The sequence below is a fragment of the Aspergillus puulaauensis genome, chromosome 3 (genome assembly GCF_016861865.1).
Source record: "Aspergillus puulaauensis MK2 DNA, chromosome 3, nearly complete sequence".
NCBI lineage: Eukaryota > Fungi > Ascomycota > Eurotiomycetes > Eurotiales > Aspergillaceae > Aspergillus > Aspergillus puulaauensis.
Genome location: NC_054859.1, coordinates 1,568,788 through 1,582,929, shown reverse-complemented (window position 1 = coordinate 1,582,929; position 14,142 = coordinate 1,568,788). Strand labels below are relative to the sequence as shown.

General features: G+C 50.8%; 4 protein-coding genes across 4 annotated transcripts; 1 reads left to right on the top strand and 3 right to left on the bottom strand.

Annotated features, from left to right (window-relative positions):
- Positions 1-449: 449 nt before the first annotated feature.
- pex6 (AAA family ATPase peroxin 6) lies at positions 450-4,909 on the bottom strand (the record flags this gene model as incomplete). The annotated part of the gene is made up of 3 exons (XM_041701747.1): positions 450-876; positions 933-4,656; positions 4,720-4,909. The coding sequence occupies 3 exons, from the start codon at positions 4,907-4,909 to the stop codon at positions 450-452; spliced, it is 4,341 nt and encodes a 1,446-aa protein (XP_041554601.1).
- A 1,908-nt stretch (positions 4,910-6,817) lies between these two features.
- Positions 6,818-8,818, bottom strand: APUU_30631S (uncharacterized protein; the record flags this gene model as incomplete). Its single annotated transcript, XM_041701746.1, has 6 exons — positions 6,818-7,602; positions 7,669-7,930; positions 7,987-8,103; positions 8,157-8,602; positions 8,662-8,690; positions 8,748-8,818. 6 exons carry the CDS (start codon positions 8,816-8,818, stop codon positions 6,818-6,820), a joined length of 1,710 nt encoding a protein of 569 aa, XP_041554600.1.
- A 371-nt stretch (positions 8,819-9,189) lies between these two features.
- APUU_30630S (cytochrome P450) lies at positions 9,190-10,721 on the bottom strand (the record flags this gene model as incomplete). Its single annotated transcript, XM_041701745.1, has 3 exons — positions 9,190-9,785; positions 9,836-10,520; positions 10,569-10,721. The coding sequence occupies 3 exons, from the start codon at positions 10,719-10,721 to the stop codon at positions 9,190-9,192; spliced, it is 1,434 nt and encodes a 477-aa protein (XP_041554599.1).
- Positions 10,722-11,272: 551 nt separating this feature from the next.
- Positions 11,273-13,362, top strand: APUU_30629A (NADPH cytochrome P450 oxidoreductase family protein; the record flags this gene model as incomplete). Its single annotated transcript, XM_041701744.1, has 2 exons — positions 11,273-11,515; positions 11,572-13,362. The coding sequence occupies 2 exons, from the start codon at positions 11,273-11,275 to the stop codon at positions 13,360-13,362; spliced, it is 2,034 nt and encodes a 677-aa protein (XP_041554598.1).
- Positions 13,363-14,142: the final 780 nt, after the last annotated feature.

Genomic DNA, 14,142 nt, shown 5'->3' with positions numbered 1-14,142 from the left:
TTGCCTGATACATCGTCAAAGGTCTCCGAGTAAGGGTACTCTTTTCCAGGGTCTGTGTTTGATATGGCTTTAAGGGCCTGGTTTTTCACACTTATGATATAAATCGTATTTAAGGGCGATTGGGATAGCCGAATGGACTTGTATGCGCGACCTAAATTCCTGAACGTAATGCCCGTCCACGATGCATTTGAAATCGAGAAATGCTTTAGCTGTACGGAGTGGCTCACGGCGAAAACAACTTATATCGAGGAGTTTACCTAGAGTTCAATCACAAGGCCAGTGACCGGACTGATTGATTCTGGATAAAGCAACACTACCGTACAAAAAATCTCAACCGGATATCAACAGTCCTCATGGATTATCGTAGTATATAACAGGGGCACAATGCAAATACACATAAGAACGAAGATATATGTACAATAAAGGCTGTAGAAATTTCATTAGCCAATTCAATCAGACCCATCCGTCTTTGCCAGGTGATCGGTCCGAATAACATAGTCATCATCACCATTAACTCCGTCGGTCCCATCAAGCGACGAGTCCGAGTCGCCATTGGCAATGGCAATAGGCCTGTTCTTCCTGGGATTACCTGCCGTGCCCTTCCCCTTGCCTTTACTGGCAACCGAGTGGCCGCTGGCGCTCCGCATGCCAGCCGACGCTGCTTGCTTGCCCTTCCCCTTACCAGTGTCGGCAGCCTGGTCGCCATCGCCGTTTGTGACGGGGCCGCCGATGATGCCGTCGGGGTCGTTTCCGAGTTTCATAGCCTCGATTGCTTCCGCGATGGTTTGGGGTGCGGATTGTGGGTTTTCTTGCTTTTGTTTGTCGGTGGACTCGAACATTTGGCGGATTCTTTCGAAGTGCTCTAGTTCTTTGGTGCTGCAGGTTGTTAGAATTGACGGTTAAAGTGTTAAAATATAGGGTTGTGAACGTACCTAACACTGGGGACAAGCTCGCCTTGCGCCGAGTCAAAGTCCTCCTCCGTGACCATTACAGAGACATCCTCGGGGGTGGCAAGATGATCGAAGAAGTACGCGGTGCTGACTGGTCCACCAGGGAGCTGCTTAATCTTCTCGTCCACCGCAGTAGCTTTGCGAGTGATGGCCTTGAGCATGGCATCGGAGCACAGAGCGTAAAGATCAGCACCGGTGTAGGTGAGAGGGAGTCGCTCGGAAACTCGGCCCAGGGAAAGGTCGGGAGCGAGTGCGAACTTCCTCGTCAACGCCTCCAAAATGGTAGCTTGCTTATCATGGGTATCAGAAACTCCAAGGTAAAGCATCTTGTCGAAACGACCTGGACGGAGAAGCGCCGTATCGAGAAGATCAGGTCGGTTGGTGGCACCGATGACGAACACACCACCACTGTTCTCTTCTCCCCCGTTCATACCGTCGAGCTCGGCGAGAAGCTGACTGACAATTCGGTCCATTACACCACCGCTATCACCTTGGTTTCCTCGCTTGGGAGCAACAGAGTCGAGTTCATCAAAGAACACAACGCACGGCCGGGCGTCGCGTGCACGCTGGAAGACGCGCCGGACATTCGCTTCAGACTCACCAATATACATGTTGAGCAATTCGGGTCCCTTGACGGAGAAGAAGTTCAGAGAGAACTCCGTAGCTATAGCCTTGGCAAGAAGGGTCTTTCCAGTACCAGGAGGACCGTAGAACAAGATACCACTTCGCTTCTTCATGCCCTTTGCGAACAGCTCGGGGCGCTCCAAAGGCAGTTGGATAGTTTCCACCAGGGCGTCCTTGACATTTGTGAGACCACCGACGTCGTCCCAGCTGACATTGGGAATCTTGGGAGCGCCGATAGAGTCGGCGAAATTCTTCCTTGCTGCTTCGACAGCAGTGTCAAAGTCTGCTTTGGTGACACCTCGCACTGCTTCTCCTCCGGCAAGGAGGACATCGCGGACAGTAATCTTAGTGTTGGAGGACTGTTTGCTAGCGATTTCAGCGAGCTTCTCAAGTCGTCCTGACCGCGCCACCGCAGCGCGTTCAACGACATCCACCAAGTCTCCCGCGACAAGCGCAGCAGTCTTGAGGGCAACCGTTCCGAGGTCGGCATCAGGTGCTAATTTGATGCTGCGCTCAGAGACGGCATTCCGAAGGATTCCCTCTCGGTCTTTCTCTTCCGGAGCGGTGATTTCGAATTCGTGTGTGAATAGGCTGCGGATACCCTCGGGGATCTGCTCAACATCTGTGGTCGTGGCAATGATAACCCGAGCGTCCGCCAGGATCTCGGTCATGGCTGAAACAATTCGGTCTGCAGTCAGAACCTCAATATGCTTGATCAAAAGGGCCGTGCAGTCAGTACCGCAGTGGAATGCACGCTCTGCTCGGGCTTTCAAATATGCCTCGGTCTTGACATCGCCGCCATTGGCACCGCCTTCGGTGAGGATATCGTAGGCGTCGATTGGGAATGTATGAAGTCCGATATCTGAGCACGCACGAGTTGCTAGGCTGGCCTTTCCGATATGACGTTGCTGAGACCTCAGCAGAATGACTACAGGCTTCATCCCGAGCTGAATCGCACGCGTGCTTGTAGCCACAGACATGAGATCTCGAATACGTTGCTGTACTGGGGAAATAAATGGCTGCGGCAGCTCTGTCACGACACCGTGTATCGTCTGAGCGTCGACCACGGGTTTGGGAATAGACTTGGTTCCAAGCCAGTACTCCCAGCCGTTATTGAGGGTGTTTGGAATACGGCTGACGTCGCTTCCAGCCTGAACCATCCGTGTCGTAGCCGGATCTATAATAGCAACGCCACCCCAGTCGAACTCTCCAATGTCATCCTGATCATCTGGCAGGCTAGGGATAACCTGGCCGACGCGAAACCAGGCGACACCAACCTTCTTCACTCCGGAGCCATCAGTATCGGCCCCAGGACCTAATTTGATTGCGATATCATCATCCTGCCCGCCATCGTTGGCAGCAGTTCCCGAAAAAACAGCCTTACCAAGAGTCTCATCAATGCTTATTCCAAGTAGATCGCCGCTCTTTAGCAGACGGCGTGTTGATTCGAAGTACTGTTTCAGTCCGGCAAATAGGGCTGGCTGCAGGACACGATCCATTGATAACGGTGTGCTGACCTTGAGCAAGGTCACTTCCTTCGCCAACGGGGGGCTGCGAGCGGCGGTTTTCATCTGATGCAAGACGCCGGACTTGGGTCCTCCAACATTAAGATTCATCGGAGATAGTCGGACATATTTCGGGTTGTCGATATTGTTCAGAAGAATTGGAGGCACAAATACGGACGGCGTCATGCGCATTCCGGGTCGCTGGGAGAAGCTCATACGCCTATCGCCAGACTGCTTGATTGCATAGCGGGGTTTCGCGGAGGGGAGGCCGGGGAGACCGTAGATTTTGACTGCGCGCCAGTCGCCATCTTCATACTGTTCATGAAAGCTTCCCAGCTTAATCGAGGAAAAGATGTTTGTTTGGGGCTCCTCAGAGGGTTCTATGCGGACCCAATCTCCCGAGAAACAGCCAATCTTCGCCAACGTGCTAATGTCGACAAAGATAACAGCCTCCACATCGTCATCAGCCCTGGGTTTTGGGTAGAGAAGTTCGTTCGGAATGCTCCGGAGTAATCCCTCTGCCTTAAAAACCTTTCCACCGCCTTGCCGGCCAGGGCGTATGGTCGAGGAGGTGAGGTTCGACACTATGGACCCAGGTGTGTGTATTCCATCCATACGTCGGCCACGAGGCGTAGCCGAAGTCATCCCGGACATCACACCAGAGGCCGGTTGGGGCAGCTCGGGTGCACTGAGCGAAATCATGTCATCCAATGAATCATCCGACGAATCGCTCAGATTTCCGCCAGACCCTTCAGTTTCCGATTCTTCTGCGTTGGATGTGCTTTCCATCTCGGTACTATCGTCAACCGGCTTATCCTCTGCGGCCGAATAGAACTGTTCATTGGAAGTGTCGTCCGCGTCATCTTCAGCCACTTGTTTGAGGAAGCCGGATGGTGGCCGCATGCTTCGCTGTGGTCGGTTGCCATGTGGACGGGCCTGAATGAGTACAATCTTGGTGGTGGGAAGCAAGAGGCCCTGGGAGACCGGTTCACAGAATGAAATGAGCGCAGGAGGGGCCGGAGCATAGGTGATCGGATGCGGCGGCAAAGGAAGGGGCAGCGAGTCACCAGTATGTACAACCCGCTGCGTTCCCAAGGCCTCGCGCACAGCGGCTGTAAGCCTCCCCTCAACCTCCGCTGCTGCTCTTTTTGAGTATCTCTTGGGTTCCTGCCCTTTCCCTCTGCCCCAGAGCCCATTGGGTACGTTGGAATTGAATCCGCCGCCAAATTTGCTCTGGACATCATCGTGATTGCGCAGGAGGTCTCGCTCCACAGTCACATATATTGTATCGAGAGGCAAAGGAACCACGTCCAGGACTCGGATCTCGATTAAGCGCAAGGTCTGCGGGGATTGCCGGGTAGGGTCCAACTTGCTCAAAGCGCGGACAAATGGCTGCAAGGAATCGGCAGAGTCGGGGAATATGATTGTTGAATTTGGGAGCGGTGATTCATTCGAGCGACCAGCGGATTGCGGGCGGACGGGAACGACGGTCCAGGTCAATGCCTCGACTGAGCTCGGGCCGGGTAAGTACGGGGAGATTGCGATATAGCGGATGCCGGAGTCATCTTGGAAGTCATCTAGTTTCATAGCAATAGCAAAGATTAGTTTAAGTAACCTTAACGGTAAGTAGACAAACTCACCGGTCGGATCTGAGGGTTGAAAGAGGTCGTTGGCCAAGTCGTCGGACACGACACCGACGCTGCCCCGCAAGTGATGGTCAAGTGAGAGACGCGCAGAAACGGGCGCCTTATTACGCAGCCGATTGCGAGCATAGTTTCTTCTCCGGCGCTTTGGCTGGCCAGAGCTGAAGTCGGGGCGTTCGAAGTCCATGATGGGGAGCGGAGTTGAGCGAGGGGCGCACGGAGGGTCGGGGCACGCGGGAAACAGGAATCAGGGACAGAGAGTAGAATCAACAAGGCATTACCTTGGAAAATGCACAGCAACAGAATCTAGCAAGAATGAAAGAACGAATACAGCCCAGCAGAAGGAGAGCCCGAGCGCGATGCCACGAAAGATGGAGAAAGTCCGGGGAGACGACAGCGTCTCGGCACCGCCCACTCCGTTGTCGTTTGCCTTCCCGAAGCCGAGGTTGACTCGAGCCATTCACGAGATCGCCGATTCGCCGCGTAGATTCAGGTGCCGTGCACGTCCTACACTTCTACCAGATTACACTGCGTTATTCTCGAGATCCCACAGAGAAATGTTCAACACTCCTTTAACCGTGTCCGAACTTATGCCAACCTCGGTCCCGCTAACTACAATTACCAAGCAGCAGCAGTCTGGATGGACTAAAACGCGACATCAATTACAGAAATTTTCTACGGATTAATATTCTTCTGGTATATCTTGTTGCGTCAAATTTTGAGAGACCAGTGAAGACGGTACAGCTTCATCTCGACCATGTTCTGAGCTTCGGCCGAGGTCGCCCTCTCTATGCTCCTACTGACCCATTAACGAAGCAGCGCAGGGAGAACGTGATATCAGTATCCACCGTTACCGGAGCTCAGGAACGCAATTCTCCCATCTAATCAACCTCATATAAAGCATCTCGATCCCCGCAAATACTCGCTCAGGATAGCGATGGATCCAGCAAAAGACAAGTCAGCCATTGGAAGCAAATTTCGCAAAGCAGCCGCTGAGAAGCCATCCCAGCATTGATGCGACCACTTTGCAAATAAAATGACATACATAATAAGAGGGCAGTCCGGAGGATATGAACAAGGGACGAGTCAAGGGCGGCGCCGCCAAGACCCATATCGACATTGAAAGCTAGAAACCAGCCCAAGGCCGCATTGATTGGTGTGCTTAGGCCCATGATGACCATGGCCGTATGGAAATCGCCCTGGACCTGCAAGAACCTCTGCCAGCTTCGTACAAGGCCTGCGCCGGGATCCAATGAAGCTCATGCAGATAAACTATCCAGCCTTTAAGGCACCATGGGCGTCTTTAACAACAAAGGGTAGAATATAAGGTCCAAACACCATCAATCGGGATGCAAGTGACGGCCATGAGAATTGAACATGCAGCCCAACCCCACGTAGATCTCCAGCACCAAAACTCTGTGCACATAGTGTATCCAACGCAGTAGCCATGCCCGAAACGAATGCTGAGCCAAAAATAGTAATAGTTGTAGCGCCGATACTGGCGGCGGCCAGATCATCGGCGTTATATTGGCGAGGATATAGTGGAAGAACTGCAAAAGGTATGTGACGACGCGGGCGCAATCTGCTGGAGCACAAGTCGAGTCTCGGCCCAGGGGCCTTTGAGCTCGGCTCGGGCCCAGGTTTGGACTGGTCGTTGAGTAGTTGTGTGTTGTCTCCATCTCTTCCATCGTGTAGATTCGTCATGGTGGGCGGGTGTTTGAATCATGGTCAAGTCGGGACATTTCGAAGTTGCTTGAAAATACGCATCGAAGGCAAACGGAACACATGAGCATGGAAACGACCATTCAGCTATACAGTGCACCCTGTGCGGTGGGCATACTTCACCCGCGGGGCTCCAGTCCACTCTGCGATTGGCCTCTCTGAGGACGGGGTCTATTTCCTAACAGGGAACATCTCCCCGTCAAAGTGATGGCATACAAAGTACAGAAATATCTCACACGAGAGCCTTAGCTAATATTAATTATAGCCATAATCTGTATACCTAACATCTCCGTCATTCATTAAAGTCATAATTGAATCTCCTAAACGTCTTGGACAGATAATATGGTCTAAATAATATACAGGCCGTGGGAGGTCAGTTAGAGTCAGACAACCTCCAAAGCCGCTTCAAATCTTCCTTCAGCTTCAAGCACGGCCAAGCCAGGTGCGATTCCGCATCAGAAAGCAGTTCGAGAAGTACACGAGTTTCATGCGCATTATAAAACAGTTCACCGCACATAGAGATGACCAGCCCAGCCACTGACCGCGCGCCCATATACTGCCGATTAGACAAAGCCACCCCACAAATCAACCGTACTGATTCCCGAATAGCTTCGTCGTGGCTCCGGCCCTGCTGACCCAGCCTGCCGATGCGTATTTGGCAGGTGTCCGGGTCCGACGCAAGCAGGAGAATGCGGGAGAGCTCTATATATTGACTTGCGGCGACGTGGTAGTCGCTGCAAAACCATCGCCTAGGAAAAGGATTGGACGTGTGCTCTCGGTCTTTGCAGAAGATCGGGTGGAATGAGGGAGGCCGCATGGCTTCCCAGTCGTGAAGGTATTGCATTAAAGACTCCCAAAGCTCCTTCGTTCGAGATTGGTTATCATCGTAAGCAAAATCGGTCGCCCTGGCTGCCAGTGCAATGGCTCTGTAAGCCCACATTGGCTCGGGTGCTGGGTTTAAAGATGTGTCGATGTTGCAGTGTTCGGTGATTGATCCGACTGGTCGTTGGGTTAGGTTTGCTACAAATATCTCCTGGCGTAAGGTGATGATAAAAGCAGCGTCTGTGATTATGGATGTGGTGATATTGCCGGCCCTTATGCGGATTAAGAGTTGAGCAGAAAGCGTGTGGGAAACAGTATCTACTCCTGGGTATGGTTCTGGATAAATGTGAGCTATAGGACGCTACAGAAGGTGAGTTGAAAGGGTATGGACCATGATCTCACCTGTCATTTCCTCAATAAGCCGGAGAATTAGGGCTGACGCAAAAACATTTTCTCCAACTGTTGTGTCGTAGTCGTTTAAAGCAGAGATAAGAGAGTTCAGACAGCTTTGCTGACACTCTTCTGCAAACACACTCAGTCGGTTTGAAGAGGCGCTCTGGTGCCGTGCGGATACAGCAAAGATGGCATATAAGAGTGTCCTATCGGCGGCAGCAGCATTGGCAACATGGTTGCGAAAATGCTTTTGCGGATCACAGTAGTCAAACTGATTAAACGACATATTAGCCACCTCCAAAGTGCACGACTCATACAGGTTCTTACCCAAGGTGAAAGCTCGACAAGAAAGTATTGAAAAAGTGATGCTTCGTACTCTGTCCTAAGGGGCCACAACGGAGTGTTCTGACTGGAGGGGGAGAGAACGGAGAACGGGGTCGACGTCTAGTAATGCATTAATCGCCGATTCTCGCTGCATTAATCTTGGCCTCACTCACTTGGAAGTCCGGCTGAAACAGTGCAAGCTGGCTTTCGTCCGCCGATAAATCTCTGTGCGAGATATCTGCCGTAGGTATATCGGTCCGATTGGGCGGTGATTCCAAATCTGCAGTCTCGCAGCGTAAAACAGGGTCGTCCCTTGTCAAAGTATCCGTAAATGAGTCCTCATAAGGTACCTCTGGCGACCTAGGACTTATCGGCTCTGGATCTCGCTCGGAGGTTTTAGGGCCTGTAGGTGATGACGGAGTTTGATCCGTCGCAGCAGAGTCAGGGTAAGGCGATCTGTCGATACTCGTCGCGGACATGTACCGTGACGGCGTATGCGTAATCTTCCCAGACTCAGAGGAATAGTGCACCGCACGAAAGACAGAGCCCTTGCCGCCGGAGCACTTGGTCTTTGCTTTTTTGCAGTTATGGCAGGGGAGATGGGCCTCCTTGCGTTGACCTGGGATGGAATGAGTAACTGGGATGGAAACTAATAGGCTATTAGGCTGATTTGCTTACAGCGAATATGGCGCTTTCTGCAACGCTCGCTATTGTTATGAGTATCAGCGTGCAGAACCAGGTATTGCGGGACTGGTTAAACATACCAAGCTTCGTACCATCCTAGGCGGGATTTCTCAGAGTTCAGGCTGAACTGGGATTGACCTTTTTTGCTCATGGAATCGCTTCACAGTCTTCAAGATCAAATTTCAGAGAAATCTCCGTTACATAGGTCGATTGTGTCTGTTGTGCTTGGAAAGAGAAAGTTGAGGAGGAGAGAGAATGCGGGGATCGAGAAGACCCCGATGATTAATCACCAGGGCTGCAAAGCCCTAACCCTCCCTTCATCCTGACAAGTATGAATGGCTCTTTAAGTAGGTAAAGAGGGAAGTACGGTATCGGATATTTATCTTGTTCAATCTATAAACCAGCTAATCATCTCAATGAATGTAGTCCTATTCTTTAAATGCCTAACATGAACTATTTTAAAGAACACTGACGCCATACAAAGAGGATAGATATTCATATCTCATACAAAGTATTCGCTTACTAGGTTCCTATCTGACGGCGCCAAATCTTCAGTGGAAGCGGTCCAGGAACCAAGTTGAAGTGTTCGTAAACTGTCTGGTCGAAATCGGGTGACTGCAATTCAAACTCGTATCGATGAACCATGGACGCAATGATGATTGTCTGTTCCAGATAGCTTATATTCCGGCCAATACACCCACGAGCACCAGCACTGAAGGTGATGAAGTATGGTTGGAGCTTTTTGCCTTCCTCTCCCATCCAGCGTTCTGGGCGAAAGATCTCGGGGTCAGGGAACACCTTTTCATCGCGGTGTGCAACGTAAGATGACATAGACACAGATGTTTTGCCTGTAACCCATTGGCCAAAGACGTCACATCCTTCTGGCGGGGTCTTACGAGGAAGACCAAACGGAGTGGGTGGCAGGACGCGCATACTTTCGTCCAGGCAAGCTCGAAGATAGGGGAGATCCTTGACTTTGTCGTAGGAAATTGAGACTTCATCCTCATCGGCGATGGCATCAACTTCCTCGCGGAGCTTTCTGAGGATTTCTGGATGCTTTATCAACATCAACATGACGTTATTGATGGCAACAGCTGTAGATACAGACCCAGCATTCACTTAAAGTTTGTTAACGTTACTGCCAATGTTTGATTAGGCCAGTACTTACTCATGATAGATATCTCAGCAACGATCTCTCCAAAGGGAAGATGGTGTGCCATCCCATCTTTCGATTCCATCAATGCCTGGAAGAAGTCCTCGAGTTTCTCGCCACTCTGATACCGCTTGAGCCGTTGCCGAGCCTGGTGGATCACAATTCCGTCGAATCCATCACCCTTCTTCAGAAGGTTACCTACTCGCAGCGGAAGTCTCCGAGCCCATCGACAAAGCCAGTTGTGCCAATTATAAGCCCAGACAATCAGGGAGAGAGCAGTCAATTGGCTGTGCAGACACTCCCGGTAGCTCATTTGACTAGTGACCCCATCGAGGGTTTCCGAAGTCGTTATATCGTTACCCTGATCTAAGAATCCTAATGACGCACTCAGACCAATATCAGCAATGGCGTCCATGGTGAAGAAGTTGGTCCATGCCCGCCAGTCGACCATGTTCGCCTCTGTTGCGGCTTTTCCAGATGGTGCACAGCGTCGGTCAAATTGTCTGACAAGCCGGTTTATCTTGTCTGCAACTTTGTATTCCCAGTCCTCTAGGTTCTTGATTGCATAGGCGCTGGAGAGCACCTTCCTCTTTCTCTGGTGCTCTCCTTTGTCTATGACATCGGCCAGGTGGAAATGTGTTCCGGAGAGCAGATCGTACATATCGTCTTTGGTGCACTTCGTGAGATGTCCGTATATATCCTGTTTCAATGTTAGCTTGCAAGCCATGAAAACAATGTGTATACGCACTTTAATGGCCCGGACATCTCCGTAGGATAAAGAATTAGGCCCAATCCGAATCACCGGGTGAGTCTTATGAAGCTCTGCCAGATGCTTGGAACGGAACCCACGAGCAGCCTCGAACATGAAAGGCAGATCGGTCATGCCCGAGAGAAGGCTCATGTTCGGGTACCTTCGCAATCCCTTGGGATCAATGAAGTACCATACCACAGGGTAGAGCACGAAGCGAATAAATAACAGCAGTAACACCGCACAAAGAGCCAGAATACCAAACATGGCTTGCGTCTAACGAGGATTTGCTTGAGTAGTTGGCCGTCAAGAGATGGATTGAACTAAATTTATAGAGGGGCTGGCTTGCTATTCGAAGCCTTCCCCGCATCGCACACTGATATACGGATAATAGAATCGTGATGATTGTTAGATCCATAGCGGGTTTTTTAACTCCAGAGAGAAGAAATCTCCGAGTAAGGCTGTTCGAGATGTAGAGATGTAAGTAGCAAGTTGACGGGGTTCTCTTCCGAATCGGGAATGGAACCCCGTCTCCCCACAGTATTAGAACTATGAGAATCGCTTCGTACATGAAGATGCTGCTCCGGTGCGGGGACGAACCCCAAATTTCCGTGTTTCCTATGGAATAGCGAATGGGATATAAATTGTATGCCGCTGTGTTTTAACAAACCTCCGCAGCATCGTCCATGGTCCGAGATTCAGCTATGAAAGACATCAACTCGTTCTTGGGTGCAGAAAAGCTCGAGATAGCTTTCTCCCGGGGATATTTCCACTGGGATGAAATTGTGGCGGCTGTCGTCTTTCTTATCGCATTAGCTGTTCTTTTATTTGATTCTTCTCTTTTCATCAATGACCCATTCGAGCATGTCTTGTTTGAATGCCCCCAGGGGGAGAAACCCACCCAAAAGCCAACCCAGAGCAATATCGGCAAAGTCCTAGAAGAGCAGGTATACCATTTCATTCCTGCTCTACTCCTTGAAGCTAACAGAATCTAACTCCGCAGGCAAAAGACTTTGTAATCTTTTACGGCTCGCAGTCTGGACGAGCGTACGAATTGGCACAACGCCTAAGTCGAGACATATCAAGAAGCTTCTCAAAGGCAGCCTTGGTTGCAGATCTCAGTGATTATGACTGCGCCAGCGTGGTAGATATCCCCCGTCAGAAATTGGTGATCTTTATCCTGTCCACCTACGGTGAAGGCGACCCTCCAGACAATGCTTCAAGACTTGCCGAATGGATACAGGGCCTTCCCAAGAAGCCTATACTTCAGAACCTGCATTTTACAATGCTAGGTCTTGGAAACAGTAACTACAAGTTCTACAACAGGTTTGCACTCCAGACAAGCGAGAAGCTACAGGTTCTGGGAGCGACTCCGATCATGGCCCTGGAACTCGTGGATGACGCAGAGGGAAACACGCAAGACAGCTTTGTGATGTGGAAAAAAAAGCTTTTCGAAACATTCGTCCAGAATCTCGGGATTACAGAGTGCCCAAGACCCTACGAGCCCCTCATTAGCATCACGCCAAGTGATTCTGACGGAGATCAGACGCAGATGTACCGACCAGTCGGTCCACACCAGGCATCGAAGACAGCAGACTCGGTCGTTTATCCAGCCATTGTATCACACATCCAGAACATCACACCGAATGCGCCGCGAGAAACTCTCCATGTGGATATCGATATCAGCAATGAGCCCAAACTCAAGTACGCTGTGGGCGACCACATTGCTATCTGGCCGGAAAACTCGACATCGGAAATGCAGGAGCTGCTGGAAGCCCTAGGACTCAGCGAGGCCGACATGCACCGGCCCAAGGTCATCGATCGCATAGACCCTGACACTCCAGTACCATGGCCTCGACCAGTGACTCTACATGCATTGTTTGAACGGCATCTGGACATTGCTGCTCTTGTATCGCGAGACCTAATCCTGGACTTGAAGCAGTTTGCCAAAACACCTTCCAGCCAAGAGGCCCTCGACGGCCTCGCTCGCAACTACAAGAATCTATGCCTGACCCAACGAACGACCCTGGCATCTTTGCTCCGATTAGCCAACCCTGAAGCCTCGGCTTGGGCTGATATTCCCCATTCCTTCCTCCTGGAAAACCTCACGCCCATCAAGCCGCGGTATTATTCAATTTCTTCCTCGCCAGCTGTCAGTCCCAGGACTATCTCATTCACGGTGGCCGTCAAAGACATTGATCTAGCCTCTGGAGAGCGACTGCTCGGTCTAATGTCCAACACCCTGCTAAGAATGCACCAAGCCCACGATGGACCCTGTCCGCGAGGCCCCAGGCTCTGGTGCAACGTACGAAAATCCAAATTCAAGCCGCCAGTATCACCAATGCAGCCAATTGTCATGGTCGCTAATGGCTCTGGCATTTCGCCATTCATCGGATTTCTACGCCACCGCCTACGCACTTTCCAACTCAAGGGGGATGTCGGGAAGATGTTGCTCATTTATGGCTGTCAGAATGAGCAGATGCATCTGTACAAGTCGGAAATTGAGAAGATTCAGGATGTGCTGGGTGATCGACTCCAGGTTGTCCTTGCTTACTCGCGAAAAGGAGGAGGATATGTGCAGGATCAGATTAGGGCTCATGGCTTGGATGTAGCTGAGCTGATTTGTAGTGAGAAGGCGAACATGTATATATGTGGATCGACTGTTATGGCCCGAGAGGTTCGCACAAGACTCCTGGAACTGGTTCAAGGTCGGGGGAGTTCAAAACAGCAGTCTCAGGAGTTTGAGGCGGCCCAGATGCGGACGAAGAGGTGGCAGTTTGATGCTTGGGGTTGATGGTGCTGTTGTTTTCATTTTATTTGGTGATATACTTGTTGAAATGTTTTATAGCTTGGAAGTTGAATCTGTTTAACAACTGTTGGAGATAGCTGGCTAGCCACCAGCCTTGCAAGGTCTTTTGGTGCAGTGGTCTAGCGTCTCATCATTAACTTCATTTTACCTACTTACAAAAGAAAAGAGAAAGAAAGAAAAAAGAAATAAATTAAACTTGAGATTCTTTCATCTCAATGTCTTTTTCCGCGTCCGGGGCGTCAGTAGCAGGGCACCAGTATTCGGCGCAGTATAGCCAAAATTGGCGTTGGCGGGCGGGCATCAGCAGCCGGAGTGGTGAGTGGCCGTATATCCCGGCCATCTGGGGCCCGATTTCGGCCACCGCGGCCACGAGTACTTCAACACAGGAGATTTGGCTGTCGGACAGCAGCGCAGTTAACCTCTATATGCCCAAGATGTCCGCAGCGGCGGCAGGCACGGGTTTCCTAATATATCTATTAGTTATCTATACCAAAAAGTATATATGGGTATAACAGCCTCAGGCTTAGGGACTAAATAGTTAAGAACACGCGAGCCCGTCACCTCAGGCCACGCGTAAATGGGAAATTAACGTACCACACGAGGCAGACGACAGTCGCGGGCAAGATGCCCGGGGATTTCACAATTAAAGCACTATAAAAAAAGAAGGGTTAGCATAGTCACATTAACATGTAATCGGTAGACCTGCTATCCAGGACAAGTGACCAAAAACATGAACAGTGTAGATAAATCACTCGCGTCTGGATG